Source organism: Myotis davidii, unplaced genomic scaffold (genome assembly GCF_000327345.1).
Source record: "Myotis davidii unplaced genomic scaffold, ASM32734v1 scaffold663, whole genome shotgun sequence".
In the NCBI taxonomy this organism is placed as follows: Eukaryota; Metazoa; Chordata; class Mammalia; order Chiroptera; family Vespertilionidae; genus Myotis; species Myotis davidii.
In genome coordinates, this window is record NW_006295816.1 from 7,942,493 (window position 1) to 7,960,740 (window position 18,248).

An 18,248-nucleotide genomic window follows, 5' to 3' on the forward strand; every position below is an offset into this window, starting at 1 on the left:
TACTCAGCGTCTTTGGGAAGTAGGGACCATCTTTTTCACTGGCAACAGAAACTCTGGACTGAATAATTACATTCATGATGCTCCTCTAACTAGCCTGTCTCTTAGAGAGCCACCATCATTCACTCACAACAAATATTTATCAAACACACATGTCACATTGTCCAAGGTGCTAAGGTTACTACAGGGGAATGGATGTGGCTTCAGGGAGCTTATTTCTAGCATAGGAGCATCCACTGGAGAGATCATTGTTGATGTAAAGGGCCACCATGACAGTACAGGCTGCTGTGCCCATGAGTTGCCAAGAAAAAATCAGCCCAGCCCAGGAAATGCTCCTCTGAAGAAGTGATCTTTAAACTAAACTGAAGGAAAAATATAAGCCAGTCAGGGGAAAGGGATGGGAAAAGTTTTATCAAAAGAAAAATGCATGTGTGAATCTACCAATGCAGAAAAAAACTTGGTGAATTTCAGTAACTGAAAGAAGATGAGGGCAGCTACTGGGAGGTAAACAGGGCAAGAGTGATGGAGGAGGAGGTGATGGGTGGTGACCAGATCACGCTAGGCCTCATGTGCCATGCGAATGAACTTAGACATTGTCTGAAGAGCTTGGGAAGCCTTTGGAAGGTTTCATCTGAGGAGTGAGATATTGGTTGCTATGTATGTAGGCAAAACAGAGGATGCAGAGAGACCAGTCAGTAAGCAAGCACAGAGGCCAGCCAGATAAGAGATGGCTGTGGCGTGGTGGTTGGAGCAGATGTAGAGATTGAGGGAGAGAGTCTATGGGTTTATGATGCTTGATGGTGCAACTTAACAAAATAGGGGACGGGGAGGGGGGCAGTTAAATTAGATGGAGGAATATCCAAAAGAACGGAGGTAGGCAGGTCTGGCACAGAAGAGAGGGTTGAGTGGAAGTTGAAACCATGGGAGAAGATTAGATTTCCATGAGAGGGGGTGTAGAAGAAGATTAGCACAGGACTCCAAGAAGCTCCAATATTTAATGGCCAGGACCCCCCCTAAAAAGCCTTCAATTAAGTTTCAGATGGAACAAAGAGAGAGGATGTTAATAAAAATATAGTGGCCAACTGTGTCAAATCCTGCTGTTAAGTCAAGTAAGTTAAGATTTTCAAGTCTGTCTGTATTTGGCACCCTGGAGGTCATTTATAACTTTATAACAGCTTTGGTGAAAGGGGCTGGGAGAGAAATATTAGAGTGTGTTGCGGGGTAATAACACGTATTAAAAGATGCATTTGTCATGTGTATTCTTTGTGATATTATGTCATCTAGTTAAATCTGATGCTAGGGGACCCTAGTACCCCTAAAAACCTTAATCAATGGTAAAATCATCTAAATTCTACTGTCCATCAGTTCTTTACCAATGGCAAAGAATTATCTATATTGTGGTTTCAATATTCTTGTTGAATCAAGCTTGCACAAAATTTGGCTTTCTTAAATATACCTGGGCATGTTAAGCCACTGTTTTAACATGCCCACAGTGCTTGTCAGGCCCTCTCTCCCAAAATTCTGGAGGTCTGTTAGTGATATATTTTGATGGGATCCTGTTGAATAGAACAGGAATTCTGTTGGGGGGGGGGCGGGTATTGAGAATAGGAGAAAGGAAGTAGATTCTGTATGTTTTAAGTAACTCTTATCCACAGCATGGATCCCATTCAAATTCTTGAATCTATTATAATTTGTATCACCTCATTAAATAAACACTTTTATTTTGAGCAGCTGCACCGTATTCAAAAGTATCACACCAAAAATGGGGGATGGAGAAAGTGGAAACGTTATGAGTTTTTTATATTGTGTTTAATTGTAAATGATCTCACATGTTTATTTAGTTTATATGCTGAGAGTTAGTGATGTGGAATTGAAATAGGCTAAGTGGCTACTGGCTATTAAATCGCATGCATAATGGGAAATATTAAAGTCTATATTGTGCATTTGTACAGCACTTAGCTTACAAAATGCTTTCACGTACATTATTTGATTCTCCCAACAACAGTGGCAAATTAGCAGGGCTGATGTTATCATCTTCAGCTTATAAATCAAAGATGTGAAACTCAGAGAATTGAATTAAAAAACCTAGTTAAAGTCAGAATTCAAGCTCCCTGTCACCAAGCCCAGTACTATTTTGATAAAATCACACGACTTCTCTGGGTTTTCTGAATAATGAGAACTCAAAGTCTCTAGATCCGACTCAATCAACCATCCCGAGTTTCTGGGTCCATAACATTCCCAGATCATGTGGTGAGGAACTTGCTTTCTTCCGTAGGGAATATGTTCCCTCCTTATGGTCTCATTTTCAATGGGTTCAGAGAGAGGGCAGGGAGGCAGAGACCCCGGAGAAAGAAACGCCTTCCTCCTCTTTGACTTTGGATCTCCATCCTGGTGGGCAGAGATGTTTAGATTAAATGCCTTTCAGGCTCTTATCCAAACTGTCAAATTCCTTTCTTCCTTGAATTACTTATTTCTTCAACTTTAACCCCTACAGCAACTGTTATTCTCAGCACTTCAGCCTGCACGCTCACTCAGCACTACAAACCAATCAGCTCCCCACCAAACCTCACAGAAAAAAACCATTCCCACTCAGCTCCTATCCATCCCCAGCAGCTCCTGTTCAGCACCTCGGACAGCTGATAGCCATCCCGGACACTACCTGGCTCTTTCAGAACCACAGACACACTGTGCACTTTCCTCCACACTGTAAACACCTTGGTTACATCCCATCCCTGGACAACAGACTAGCTGGCTATTATCTCTGGATCATTCGAAGGTAAATTATGTTCAGCCAGGATCCCCCTAGCTTCCTGCCTTTAGCACCAGAGGCAAGTCAGGACTATTCAACTTTAAAGATGGCTCAGTGATATTTTTCTGGTGCTACAGATAGCTAAGGCTCAATATCTGACGGCTGGGCAGGATTATGGATAGTGTGGTCTCACTTTCATCACCACAAACAGCTCATTGCACTTTCCCAGTGGCATAGCTACTTCAAATCCTCTCTCTTCTCTGGGCAGCTTGCTTACATGTCCAGTGCCCTGATGCTCCTATCAGAAGCCTAACAATTAAAATTTCAGGACAACAGACAGCTCAGCGAGACGTCCTTGACTATAATGCTGACATCTCAAAGACTTTTCTACGTCTTGTCTGGTCACATCCTCCAAAACAGGGACATTTGATTCTATTATCAGTAATCCTAGTGCTGAAGCTAACTCATTCCATGAACTAGAGAGCCTAAGCACACTCTCCTTTCACCTCTGAGAACATTTTACCAATCAGGGTGGATTTGGGGAACTCTAAGACTTAAGTTGTTATTAAACAGAAAATGCTTTTTTCTTTAGTAACATAGGATACGGTCAGTTTCTACCCATCTTGGTCTCATAGTTCAGGTACTTGTAGTTTCTCTGTCCTGTTTTCTCCAAACCCTATCCTGGTAGCAGATGATAAGCTTTAGCAATGTTCCATAAATATCTGATACATACACATTCAGGATCCCTTGAGTTTATTCATTCCATTTATTACACAAATATTTGTGGATCACCTAGTACCATGGTCGGCAAACTGTGACTCGTGAGCCACATGTGGCTCTTTGGCCCCTTGAGTGTGGCTCTTCCACAAATTTCCATGTGTGGGCGCGCATACAGTGTGATTAAAACTTTGTGGCCCATGCGCACAAGTCGGTTTTCGGCCTGGGCGAGTCTGCTTTGAAGAAGTACTGCTGATATTGCACTGCTCTCATGTTAAGAGTTGAACAGTTAACCAGAGAAAAAATCCATAATTTTAGGAAGCAAAAATTATAGTTGAAGGAGATCGATAGTAAACTAATAAAATGCTAATGTTAATTGGTTAAAGGAGTTAAGAGAAAAAAATGAAAAAAGGTAAAGGGAGTGGCCAGGAGCTGTTGATTGGGAAGGGGTGGTCAGGGGAGGCTTCTCTAACAAGCTGATATTTGAATGAACCATGTGGTTACTAATGGGAAGAGAATACCAGGCAGAGAGAATAGCAAGTCCAAAAAGCTTGAGGCAAGAGTGTGCTTGGTGTGTCCAAAAAACAGCAAGGTGGTTCCTATGGGGGCCAGGTTCCAGTGAGCAAGAAAGAGAATGATATGAGATGAACTCAAAGATTAACTTTATGGAAACATACTTCAAGGCATTTTTGTATTGCTCACAGTATTACAGATGTCCCCCAATTCTTCCCCTTTGCCCACCTCCTCCCAGTCCCTGTCCCACCCCAGGCCTTGTTTTTAAAAGATCATTCTTACTACTTCAAAGTGTATAGACTGCAGGGATTTGAGAGAATGCTAGCCATGAGATATGTTCAGAACATACACTAATAGCAGCCTAGGCAGGATATGAGGGTGAATCGAACTATGGTAGCAGGGGCTGTGATGAGAAGTAGTCAGAAGGGACCAAATGAGAGAGAGAGAGAGAGAGGTAATGTCTTCCAAAGTTTCCAGAACTGGTGGAAGTTCTTGATTTATTGAAATAAAGATGACTAAGTATAGAGCACAGCTGGGGTAAAGAAATTAATAGGCTCTATAGACATCCTGGTGAGGGATAGTGAGCAGAGTTGACTATAAGAATTTGGAATGTAGTTGAAAGGCCTAGACTGGCGATACAAATTTAAATTTGTGTTTCAAATGTGATTCCAGACTACTCATGTCATCATCATAACTTAAATCTTTTTCTCCTCTGGAACGTGTCTGCCTGGAAAGCTGGCCAGAAAAGTTTACTTAGCCTCAGAGCTACGTAACCCAAAGGTTATGCGTCTAGAGCCTATTTACTGCTCTACCCATGGAGACTAAGGCAATGTCTGGCATAAGGGAGGAAATGACATAGACAGAGGCATAAAGGTGGACCCCTAAGTTTCCACCTTAGAAAAATGATTATTCAATTTATTGACATAAGTGACATAGGAGGAGGAGAAGTTGGGATGGGAGAAGATAGAGTGATCATGGGAGAAATGATTTTGAGGTATTCATGAAGCATTCAATAGGCATTGAATGTACTTCATCTGTACAAAGGCATTGCACTAGTGGGTCTGGAGTTCAGAAGAAAGGCCCAGATTTAGGATCACCTGCATGAAAATGATAGCTTTGGTTGTATACAAGTTGATGAGAGCATGAGAAGATGTCATCCTACAATGGATGGGGGAGCAAACACTTGCACCTACTACTCAGGCTCTAGAAACACAATAATTTCCTGTTTTCCCACATCATGTCTGAACCAAGTGCTACAATAGTGGATCAAGTCTCTTGGATTCTGTCTCAGTGAGCTATATAAGACAAGGAGGCTGTTCTCTGAGGTCTCTTGAAGCCTCACCAAAATGAATATATTCAGTTCAGTTCCTGCCTCACTCACTTCCCGGAGTTCTCCAAGGATGCCCCCAGTCAGTAGGTTCCAGAGCTGCTCCAGCCAGCCAGACCCATCCCAGAAATGGGAGAGCATTGGGTATAGAATCAAAAGACTCAGAGACAAGCTTGTTTAGTCCAATTAATATCTTTATAACCTAAAGTAAGCACAGACCCTAATAGTTCTTATTTCTCTCATATGTAAGAAAATACCTTCTAGTCCAGCCAATGTGGACCAGTTGGCTGAGTGTTGTCCCATGAACTAAGAGGTCACCAGTTTGATTCCCAGTCAGGGCACATACCCAGCTTGTGGGCTTGGTCCCCAGTGTGGGGCCTGAAGAAGGCAGCCAAACTTCTCTCTCATCACTGATGTTTCTATCTCTCTTTCCCGATCCCTTCCTGATATCAATAACATATTTACATACACACACACATGTCTGAAGAGCCACTCAGACGTGTGTGTGTGTGTGTGTGATCATCCTTGGAATGATCATTCAACAAGAACCCACCATTCGGTGCTGGGTCTCTTCTTCCCTAACACAGCCAACATTAGCTTGTGACCTGTCTCCAGAATCCAGGAGGGCTTTCCCCAGAGCTCTGGAGCTGCGGGAGTAGGTCACCTCTCCTGCCCTGACCCTCTAACCCTGACCTGTACTCTTTCTCACATTCACAGTTGCAGAGGCTTCCGGTGCCTCTCAAAGGTAGAACACCTTCAGCAGCTTATGCAATGAGCTCGTAAAAAATCAACTTCCTGCCCAGCCAGCGTGGCTCAGTAGTTGAACATCACCCTGTGAGCCAGGAAGCCACGGTTCAATTCCCGGTCAGGGCACATGCCTGGCTTGTGGGCTTAACCCCCAGTAGGGGGCGTGCATGAGACAGCCAATCAATGATTCTCTCTCATCTTTGATGTTTCTAACTCCCTCTCTTTTCCTCTCTCTGAAATCAATACAAATATTCTTTTAAAATGCAATTTCCTGGCCCTCACCTCAGGGCCAATAAATGAGCGTTTTTGCAGGCGGGGCCCAGGAATCTGCATCTTAACTTGCTCCCTCTGTGACTGATGGTGATTGGCATTTGGAGATCATGCTACTAGAAGAGGTGAGAAAACTACCTTTTCCTCAGAGCCAGTGGCTACTGCAGAGAACTAGGAGAATAGATGCTTGTTGTAAGAGCTTCAGATCTAGCTTCTCTAGAGCAAGTAGAGAAAATGCCCCAGGGAGACTCTTCTACCCATCTGTGATGGCAAGCCACCCTGTTTGCTTCCAGGCTAGTCCTAGGAGGGGCAGGATTTCTGAGAACACTGTGCTCCAGAGTCATTGGAGTGCCTTCCAGGTTTTGTGGATCATGTTGGACCAGAGTCCCAGAGACCCTGCCTGACTGCGTTAGGGACCATGTGTTAGGTCAAGATTTTGCAAACTTACAGGACCAGAGTACAATTTTTTAAACTCCTCACCTGAGGATATGTTTGTTTATTTTAGAGAGGAAGGTGGGGTGGGGGGAGAGAAACATCAATGTGAGAGAAACATTGGTCCGTTGCCTCCATACATGCCCTGACCAGGGACTGAACCCTCATCTTTTTGGTGGCTCCAACCAACTGAGCCACCCAGCTGGGGGCCCAGAGAACAATTTTAAAATCATCATGGCCTGTTAAGTCATCAGTAGGCTCTCAAATGTTAGTACAGTTAGATTAAAATAAAATAGCAAAAATGGGCTCAGGAATCAAAGGAAACAACCAAAATCTTATTTATATTATTTTTTAAAGAAAAATATTTTTATTCGAAGAAAAAGCAACCAACTAGAAAAGTTAAAGAATTTATTTTATTTGGAACAAAAATTTACAAATATGCTGCAAACCAGAGCATCAGGCTGCCAGCACACTCTCAATGGTTAAGTGTAGCCATGTTTGCAGTGAGCTAGGCCTTCTCCTTAGCCGCCTGCCATGTCCAGAAATAACTGTCACTTCTTAAAAGCACTCCATTATAGAATAAAAAGAACAGAAAAACATGTTAGTGCCTTCCAGCCTTTCTGACAAATGCATTTCAAGGGGGGGAAGGGGAGGATTTGGCCAGCATTGTTTATCCCGCAGACCACCTTTCTGCAGTGCACTAAAATTCTGCAGAAGGCATTGGGGGAGATGCAGGATTAGATAAATCCTCTCCGAAGGCTCTGAGTGGAAACCCCTGTGACTGATCAGGCACTGTGAGTGCTGGGAGCTGCTGCAGGAGGAATATCTGTAAGCCTGTGTCTGGCTCCAGGGAGCTGGAACCAGAGAGGGACCCCACTGCAGAGAAGAAAGCACTGACCCTGTAGCTAATCTCCTCTGCCCACCGCAGAGTTTAGTATGAGGGTTGCTTCATCTTCCTCCAGGGAGTCCTGCAGGCTCTGGATGATATAGGCTCTTCAGAGGAGGAATGGGGAAAGACCCTCTCTTGCCTGACATTAAGAGGGCAAAGGGAAGCAAATAGCCCTGTTGGCTCATCTTGAGAGGGCTGAATGTCCACCAAATAGAGAGGCTGGTTTATTAGTAACAGCTCCTGGGCTGGAGAGAATACACCTGCAAATACTCAGGTGGGTGGACTGTTTCAAAGCCAAGGCTGAGCTGGGATTGGCTCTTCCCCAGCTATCAATCCGTGAGGTGAATCCCAAGCCCAGACTAATTCTACAATACATAGGTCCACTATGGCTGCTTCACAAGGAGCATGCCTTCCCCACTGCATTGAAATGGACTCAGAAATAAGGATTCCCAATTAGCTGAGCAAAGCCCAGGCAGGTAGCAGGCACTATCTGCACCTTGCCAGATACCTTTCAGGTTGTGAGAAGAGAGAAGGAGGAAAGGACGGTGTGGGGCCAGGTAAGTAGGAGGTTGGGGGGCATGAAGTTAAGGGAGTTCTGTTTTCTTCATGAAGCAGGGAACATGGTCATTGTCTTTCTACAAAGAGGAGTAAGGAATACTCAGAAAAGATGAGCAGTATTTGAAATATCTGACTAGAAGAAACTGCTGCCTAGGGAAATGATATGATTTCCAAGCAGCATGAGGTTCTCCCTCACCCCTCAGCAGTCCAGATTCAGAGAAACCTGAATTAGACTCACGTAGGTTGGTGCAGGCTTGGTGTTTAGGATAAGGACAAGGGACAAATGGGGGACCATAAGGTCTGATCTGAATACGGAAAGAAGCCTTCGGCCATGGACAAAGAAAAAGTAGCCTGGAGTTCATGGAGGGGGAAACATGGGAAATGTCAATAAATAGAAGGTTGTGGTCAGTCCCTTCACCTCCTTTTACCCAGTCTTCCCCACCCACCTCTCCTCTGAAATCTGTCTGTCTGTTCCATGTGTCCATGCCTCTGGTTCTATTTTGTTTATCAGTTTAAAAGATTAGCCAAAGAACGTATATGCATAATCCATGGGCACAGACAACAGCAAGGTGAAGGCTGGGGCTGGGGGGAGGTGGACAAAGAGGGGGACAATGGGGATCATCTGTAATAGTGTCAACGATTACAAAAATAAGGTTGTGGTCAGAAAGTAGGATGAGACTAAAGGTTAAGTAGATCATGAAGTGAAGTCTTTGATGAATGTGGGAGAGTGCCTATTGCTCAGTAGTCATAGAAATGAAGACAGAAGGCAGTATGGCTAAATCTGGTGATGGTGGTGGTGGTGGTTGTGGTTGTTGGTGGTTGGTGGTTGTGGTTGGTGGTAGTGGATGGTGGTAGTGGTTGGTGATGGTTGTGGTGGTGGTAGTGGTTGTTGGTTGTTGGTGGTGGTTGGTGGTTGTGGATGATGGTTGGTGATGGCTGTGGTTGGTGGTAGTGGTAGGTGGTGGTGGTGGTGGTTGTTGGTTGTTGGTGGTGGTTGGTGGTTGTGGATGATGGTTGGTGATGGCTGTGGTTGGTGGTAGTGGTAGGTGGTGGTGGTGGTGGTTGTTGGCGGTGTGTTACAAAATGAGGAAGGAGCAATGACTTAGAAGCTCATGGAGAGCACAGACTCGCCCCTGCAGTACCTGGAGTAGGATGGAACAGTCTCCCTAAGAGCAGTGCAGGGCCTGTAGGGTCCTGGGGGAGCTTAGTGAGGGTTAAGGAATAGGAGAGGTGGGTGGGGAGCTGTTGAGCAAGAAAGGTGGGAGGGATGGGAGGAAGAGGGCCAGTGGGCAGACTGTTACCTCTCTATGGTGATGTCCACTCTCATAAGAGTATAAATTCTTCCTAAAGAAGAATGAGAAGATGGAATTCCCCCTTGGGTCCCTGGAAACTACCAACTTCCGCCGATTCACTCCGGAGTCCCTGGTGGAGATTGAAAAGAGGATTGCGGCCGAGCAGGCAGCAACAAAGGCCAAGGGTAAGCAGCGTGAGCACAAGTGGAAGCAGAAGCAGAAGCAGGAGGACCAAGAGGAGAAGCCTCGCCCCCAGCTTGACTTGAAAGCCTGCAACCAGCTGCCCAAGTTCTATGGTGAACTCCCCGCAGAGCTGGTCGGGGAGCCCCTGGAGGATCTGGACCCCTTCTACAGTGCACACAGGGTAAGGGCTACTGGCTGGAACGGCTGTTCTCTGCTCGGGGAGAGGAAGCCTCTGTCCCCACTCAGCCCAGGGAGTCCTGCAGCTAGGCTCAGTCAATGGGAAAGAAATGTAACTCACCTCTTCGACGTTCTCTTTGAATCTGTATGGTACTTACCGTAGAGGCTAATGAAACCCGAATCCTCAAAAGCAGTGAGAACTATTGTGGAGGTTTCAGAGGAAGGGGCTGTTCCCTTGGATGAGTTCTGGCCAAGGATCTCGAGAGATGATGGCTCTCTTTGCAAGCGGGGAGCAGAGATCTTGTGGGGAGGGGAGAGTAGGCAAGGGGATCAGAAATGAGGATGATTTAAACCAGTAGTCCTCAAAGTATGAGCTCAGAAATCCTGGGATTCTCAGAACTCTTTTAATGAGTTCTGCAGGTCAACGCTATTACATAAGAATACTTAGATGTCATTTGTCTTTTTTACTCATGCTCTTTTGTGAACATATAATAGTAAACAGAGGTATTGATGGGGGAATGACATCATGAGTCTAACAGCTACTAGAACATGTGCTTATCTATTCCTGTGGTTTAAAATGTCCTACATTTTCAATTTCTAATAGTACATGTACACAAACATGTATGTACACACACACATACACACACACACACACACACACACACACACACGGTATAAGCAAAAAGGTATAAACACTACCAAAAGCTCTTTGGAGTCCCCGATAATTTTTGCATTCAAAAGTTTGAGAACCAATCATTTGAGCAAGAGCTGTTCCATGACAATTACCCTGTTTGTATGGTATCTTAAGCGTTCTCCGCAGCTGGAAAAAATGGTGTATGAATGTTTGGGAGTTGGGAGGGTCAGGAATCAGCCATCTCCAGTATGGTTTGTGGAGAAAATAAAGGCACTGCACTGTCTTCCTCCCTCCTGTAATCTGCCAGAGCCCTCACCCTCCAAGATGCTCAGAGGGGGGTTTAAAAGGGAAGACCTAGGAGGTGGAGGACAGAAGGGACATCACGGGACCAGAGAGATCCACTAATTAGAAGAAAAATTAACTGCCACCAGAACTCCAGCCCTGGGCACGATGCATCTTAGCTGCTCCCTGGTCAGCCGCCTGTCTACTGGCACTTGCAGTGCGTTCATTATGATGCACAATCAGCCACGAGGCCTGGGGTCTTGCTGGGAGGGTGGGGGTATGGCTGTGAGCCCCTTATCCTCCCTAACTCTTTGCTTCTCCATTGGGCTCTCACTGATCCATAGTTCCCAGACCCTCTTGCTCATGAGCCTGAGATGATGCCACTCATGCTCAAGAACATGGTTGTGTGAGGATGTGTGTTTCTCACTGGTGGTGCCCTTCTGTTGTGTGTTTTTTGGTTTTTTTTGTAGACGTTTATGGTGCTGACCCACGGGAGGACCATTTCCCGGTTTAGTGCCACTCGGGCCCTGTGGTTATTCAGTCCTTTCAACCCGATCAGAAGAACAGCCATCAAAGTGTCTGTCCACTCATATCCTTTGCACGGTTGATTCTGCCACATGTTAGAATCAGGCCTTGCCCACTGTACCCACTTCAGAGGTTAGCAATAGAGCCTTCCTCCCCTCAAATCCCTTTTTAAGTCGTTATATTAAAAGAACCGTTTGTGGCTTTAATGTATCCAACACCTGAAAGCAGTCCCAAGGCCGAGGAGTCTTCATGCCACCCAGAGATGGGGTTGGGTTCACCTCGACTAGTATGGACACACCTCTGGATGCACATCTTGGAAAATGTTCTCTCTATAGGGGAGCTTTGCTGATATACCAGGCACAGTCTCACCATATGTGGTCAGCTCTTCCCACAACATAAAGACCAGTGAAAGGGCCCTAAGCCTTCTTTGCGCCAACGAGAGAGGCATGGTATGTCTGGGCCCCAGCCATGCTTGGGAGTGGTTGCTTATTGGGCAAAGGAGCAGCACTTCCCAGAGAGCCACGAGAACAGACAGCCATGGGCAGAGGGTAGGTTGTCTCAATGGGCCCCCACTGGTCATGTGGCACTGCCAATGGCGTAAGTTACCACCAAACTACCAACAGGTTGAAATTGTCAATAGCCCAAGGTTCCTGCCATTGGAGAATGTAATGATTAGAGATACGTTGATCAAATGTCTGTATATATTTAGGTAGCGTCAGAAAGCTTCAGGTTTCTGTTGTGGGGGTAGGAGATGGGGTTTTTTTGTTTGTTTATTTTTCCCAAGACCAGTAACACTAGTACAAATAAGAGACTTTGGCTGGTTTCCAGGGATCTTCCCTGGTGACTGTCCAAGTTGGATGTTCCAGAGTTGATTTCAGCTCTGGCTTCCAGGAGGTTGACTTGCAAGAACAGCCTCGCTTCAGCTGCCTGGCAGGTGGCACCAGCCTCTCCCGAGGAGGCTCCAGGAAAAGGGGCTCTCTCCCTGCACCCCGGGGCAGCTCGCAGGATCGCCGGGCAGCTCCCACCGAGCTGGTACCCCTGGCACAGGGATCTCAACATGAAACTGCTGCCGCAGGAAGTTGCATGACAATTTCCTTTTCCTTGCTTTATGGTTAACCAGTGGGAAGTATATTTTCTTAATTGAATCTTGGATTTCTTGATTCCACAGAGAATTTTCATGATAATAGTAGGCTCCCATTTGCTATATACCCCCTAAGTGTCGACACTCTCATAGGCATGGAAACCCCTGAAGAGGGATTATCCTCCCCATTTTGCAGATAATAAAACTGACACTCAGAGGCATTAAATAAATTGTCCAAGGTCACTCCGCTTGTTAAAAATGTCCATCCTACATCCTGCTTGGAGCAGTATCAACAATAAGGAAGTAGGCAGCTAATGAAAATGAATGAGGGTAATTTATTCTCTCAGTATGTCATCTCTACCAGCGTTTTTCTTATTTGTAATTTTATGACAATTACATAAAATTACAAATAAAGAAAAACAGCAAATACACAAAATTATCTCCATGTATCCTGGTTGAATTACATCCAAATAAGTAAGAAACAGCTAATTAGAAATAAAATCACTTTAAAGAACCAAGTGCCAGGAAATATTCTTTTTTATTATTGTTGACAGTATTACAGATGTCCCCCAATTCCACCTCTTTGCTCCCCGCCACCCAGCCACCACCCCACCCCAGACCTTCCCCACACTATTGTCTGTGTCCGTGGATTATGCATATTCTTTTTATCTTGATATTTTATGAGTAAATAACTATGTAGAGGGTCTACTCATCACAGACTTATCAAAATCTGCATTTATGGATGTAAATCTCAGGAAGTAGGTAGCTCTACCCCCAAAAGATACTCTTTAAGGTACCGGATGCCCACTGTCCTATTATTACTATTTCATCAAAACTATAATTCTAATCAAATTCACTATGAATGTTTCTATAAGTAATAGTATTCATAATATATCATATTACTTTTAAAAGTTTTTGGAATTGAAGATATAATTTTACATTAATCGTTGGATTAACATCTCCCCCTCCATGTGAATACATTTCTTACTTTGATTGCAAGTCAACAGGTAAATGTGGCTTAATTAGTAGAATTTTCCTTTTTAAAATAGAAGTGTTCCCTAAGTAACTATGAGACAGGGCACATTAAAGACATTTACAAACACACACACACACACACACACACCTAAAATAGATTTAAATAGTTCTGCTCAAGCTGAAATTATGAAAGATGGGCGGTTCACTCTCTCTCTGTAGGTCAAGTTCATCATCAGGCTTTATTTTTCTTCAGGAAGGAATAGTCAAGAACCCAGCTAGTTCTGAGAAAAATATCCAAACGGAGACACTGATTGCTGGATTTTCCCCACCAACATTTTCCTCATCTATTTAGCCCTCCCACTTGCCTTCCTGTTCAGTGTCCCCTTTCACTTCTGATAACGCCCTTGCCCAACCTCTCCTCTAAGAGTCTCCTCTCTGGCTGTTCAGAGTTCTCACCACAGCCTAATCCTACTGGGAATTTCCACCTCCAACCAGCATTTCACTTCCTGTGCCTGCCTCCGCCGTTCCTGGCCAGAAGTCCACTTCTTCAGCCAAGTTAGGAAAACAACCTGACTAATCTAATTTCCATGGAAGCTTGTAGCTCTCCCATTATTTCTAAGTCCCCAGGAGCATTCTCTTTGTCTGTTAGGGGAAGAGAGACATTGATGGATGAAACGTCAGGGTATATTGTAAAGTGAAGTGAAGCCTTCGGGGCAGAGGACATTTTGGAAGGAAGGTTCTGTTCCCTTTCAGCTTGCTCAGGGTTCTCTTAGCAAACACCCTGAGTACACATCTTGGCGTCAGGGTTGACTAGCTGTGTGAGCAGGGAAAGATTACCTAAGCTTTCTCAGCCTGTTTTCTTAGATCCAACATGTAGATAATAATATCCACCTATAGGATAATTGTGTTGAAAAAAATGTGGACGAAGTACTCAGCCCATAGTAGGCACTCAGGAAATGTTCCTGGTTATTAAGCGACAAGGCCATGAAGCCAATCCTAGCTATCAGGTATGAATTTCATCATTCAGCATCACCGTGGTCACCGATGCCATCGGGGAAGCACGGTGACTCTCAGCTTTTCCTTAACCCAGCCTCTCAGGTGGTTCAGCACTTTCATCACAGTCACGATCGTGGCCAACTGTGTGTGCATGACCCGCACCGACCTTCCCGAGAAGATGGAGTGAGTAGATTTGCTGTCCTTCACTGCCTTTCCTCCCCGCCCCCCTTCTTCTCTTCCTCCACGTGGCAGCTTCCCCCCTGTTATTTATTCTGTGGGGTTTCATTTGGGTCATGTGGGATCCTGTTGTTCATCTGACTTTGTAATGGTCATATATCTTCTCTGTAGACTTTGTTTCATATGACTCTCAGCTTTGAAGAGCTATACATTAGTGGTTCTCCACCTTGGCTGTGTGTTGGAATCTCCCGGGGAGATTTATAAAATATCGATGTTGGTATCTCAGTCTCAGAGGGTCCAATTTCTGTGATCTGGACAGATGGGATTCCTGCCAGACATACATCCATTCACCGGCTAGGTGCACATGTGAATGAACTTTAGGGAAGGCCAACTCTTGGAGAGAGAGTCAGGAACAAAATTGAGACAGAATGAAGAACAAATATATATGTGGAATTTGTTCAGAAAATAACCCATGAATGAAGCTGGGTAAGTTATCTTAGCTCATATACTTCAAAGTGACCTTAGTATTTCTGAGATTATGCTGAGTTAGCAAATGGAAACTGTAGTTTCCGAATGTGGGAACTTCCCAAAAGCATCCTACGCCAAAGCTTTCTGTAAAGCTTTCTTTTTCCAACTTTCAAATTTTTCTTGCTGATGATAACATTAATATACACACAATAGGAAACATGTTCTCTTTCTAGTAATAAATTCAAGTAGGAAATCATGCGATCATCCTAATTGATGCTGAAAAATTATTTGATAAAGTTTGATATCTGCTTATGATTTAAAACTCTTGGAAAAGTAGGACTATAAGGGAATTGTACTCTGATAAAGGGTAACCACTTTAAAGAAAACAACAAACATCATACTTAATTGTGAAAAGTGGCAAGCTTTCTCTTTGAGATCAAAAGAAAAATATAAGAAGCAAAGATGTCTGTTTTATCAGTTCTATTCAACTTTGTAAAGGGGGAAAAATAAAAAAGCAAAGGAGACTATATCTGTGACCTCAGTTTAGAGAAAGATTTATTACATAGAAAATAAGCAGCATGAACCATAGAAGAAAAACCGGATACATTTTAATACATTAAAATTTAGAGTTCTGTTCATCAGAAGACTATTTTTTGAGAGTCAAAAAGCAAGCCTACTGAGCAGAAAATATTTGCAACACATATACCTACAAGGTGTTTATCCAGAATAATGATCCGTATGAATTCACCAGAAATATGTCAGAGCAACCAATTTTAAAATGAGCCAAGATTTAAATAGATATTTCACAAAAGTAGAAATCCAAATGATCAATAAACAGATAAAATATTCTTAACCTTCTCTTAATTAAGGACATATGAACTAAAATCACACTGAAAGATTTCTATAAGTTTGTTGGATAGAAAAATTTTTAATTGTTGACAGTGCCAAGTATTGAGAAATATATGAAGCAATAGAAGCTCATATACTGCCGGTGGGAATGCACATTTGTACAACCCTTTTGGAAAGCAGTGGATATTATCAAGTAAAGGTGAAAACACATATACACTGTGATCTCCTAATTACACTATTGGAACATTCACTCCACAGAAATAAGTACTTATGGTCACCAGGATCCAGCTATAGAAAGTTTGTGAACATTGCCTATAAAAGGAAAACATTGGAAACAACCCAATGTTCATAAAGTTTTGAATACATTAAACATCTTCATTATGTTCTGAAAGTGGGATAACGTACAGCAATGAAAATGAATACACTCTAGCGCCACACAAGGATGAGTCTCAGGAATATAATATCGAACAAAAAAGCCAGACACAAAAGACGACCTAAGTATGATTCCATTTAGACAAAATTTAAAAACAGAAAAGCAAGACTACTATGCTGTCTAGAAATGAATATGTAGGAGGTAAAAATATAAATAAAACGGCACAAACCCCCACAAAAGTTAGGTTAGTAGCAACCTCTTGGGCAGAGGTGGGAGGATATAATCGGCAAGGGGCTTGTGGGATGCTCATGATGTTCCATTTTGTGACATGAGTAGTTTGTCATATGCTGTTATGGGATGAATTATGTCCCCCCCCAAATGTATATGTTAAAGCCCTAACTCCTCCCCTCCTCCCCCCCCACACCCCAGCAAGTGACTGTATTGGAGAAAGGGCCTTAAGGAGGTGATTAAGGTTAAATGAGGTCATAGGGCACAGCCGTGACCCAGTAGAACTGGTACCCTTCTAAGAAGAGGAATGGACACCAGAGCCTTCTATCTGCCATGTGAGGACACAGCAAGAAATGGGACCTTAGCCAGCCAGGAAAGGGCCTTCCCCGAAGCCTGACCCTGCTGGCACCCTGATCTTTAACTGCCAGCCTCATGAACTGTGAGAAGATAAATTTTTATTGTTTTACCACTCAACCTATGGTATTTTGTTACGGAGCTGACTAATACACAAACACTCATTTTACAACTAATTTATGTTTCATGTGCATTTTTATCGTGCATGTTACATATCAAAATAAAAAGTCTAAATACAAAGTAATTTAAAAAAAATAAATGACCAATGCGTAAAATGCAGAATACTGAAAACTATAAATCAGAAGATAGTAACTAGGTAGAGAGGTAGAGAAATGACTGTTAGTATTTTAGCTTATTGTCCTTTCTCCCCCCCCTCCTCTCTCTCTCTCTCTTTCTCTCCCCCCCCCATAGATAGAGATAGAGATAGAGATAGGTAGATAAAGAGATAGAGATAGAGATATATAATGTAGATAGAGATATAAAGATAGAGGTAGAGATAGCAGTAGAGATAGGAGGGATGGAGATAGAGTTCTAAAATGGCTGAGCTCAGGCATGTAAAATTTCTGTTTTTCTTCTGAACTTTTAATGCAAAGCATTTTCTCTCAAAACTAAAAAGTTATTTGGGGATTCTTGTTAAACACGGAAGACAGCATGCGTATGTTTTACCCCAACTCTCTCAAAATGCTGATCAAATGACAGCATGGGAACAAGAACGGTATAAACATACGCGAACAAAGGAAAGCGCAGAGGACACGAGATGTCAAAACAATCTCGGAAGACTGCAAGTGGGTGGAGGACTCGTAGAGGACTCAGCGATCAGAGCTTGTTCAACTACAGTGCCTGCAGGGAGGGATAAAAATGAGGATGGAGGCATGTTACCCCCAAACCCCAGAGGCCCTGAAAACATTGACATGGTATCCATAGCAAAAATGAGGAGTAGAAAGAGGAAAGAATGCGGGAACTGCTTCTAAAATAGCAAGAATTTGAAGCGTATTCTTTAAAGTTGGTAAATCAAGGGCTGCAAAATAATTATATTTAACAATACATAGGTATGAAAAATATATTATTAAATACAGTCAGATGGGGGATAAAGCAGAGGGGAGCAGAAGAGAAATAAGATATTGTTTAAAGAGCTAGCATGCCAAGGACAGGGCATTGCATAGTTTTAATTATAATTATGAATTCATATTTATAAAGGCAACCACTAGAACTAAAATATAAACAGTACTAAATTCAGAATCATGCACGAAAAATAAAGCAAGTAAAATAAACCTGATAATGAAATATTTGAAAAAAGTATTCAATACATAACATAAGGTAATATAAATAGTAAACTAAAATCAAACAAATCTGTCAGGTTAATAAATACAAATGGATTTGATGCACCTGTTTTTTAAAATTCATATGTATTTTTATATAACAAAGCTTTATACAACTTCATGTGTAATAAAATAT

The 18,248-nt window shown here is 43.1% G+C and overlaps 1 protein-coding gene across 1 annotated transcript in view; it reads left to right on the plus strand.

Annotated features, from left to right (window-relative positions):
• The first annotated feature begins 9,561 nt into the window (after positions 1-9,561).
• SCN10A (sodium voltage-gated channel alpha subunit 10) overlaps positions 9,562-18,248 on the plus strand; it is an 80,881-nt gene continuing 72,194 nt past the window's right edge. Inside the window, exons 1-3 of the mRNA XM_015568312.1 lie at positions 9,562-9,855; positions 11,238-11,365; positions 14,447-14,527. Coding sequence (XP_015423798.1) covers positions 9,562-9,855; positions 11,238-11,365; positions 14,447-14,527 — 503 coding nt within the window. The remainder of the gene's footprint in view (positions 9,856-11,237; positions 11,366-14,446; positions 14,528-18,248) is intronic.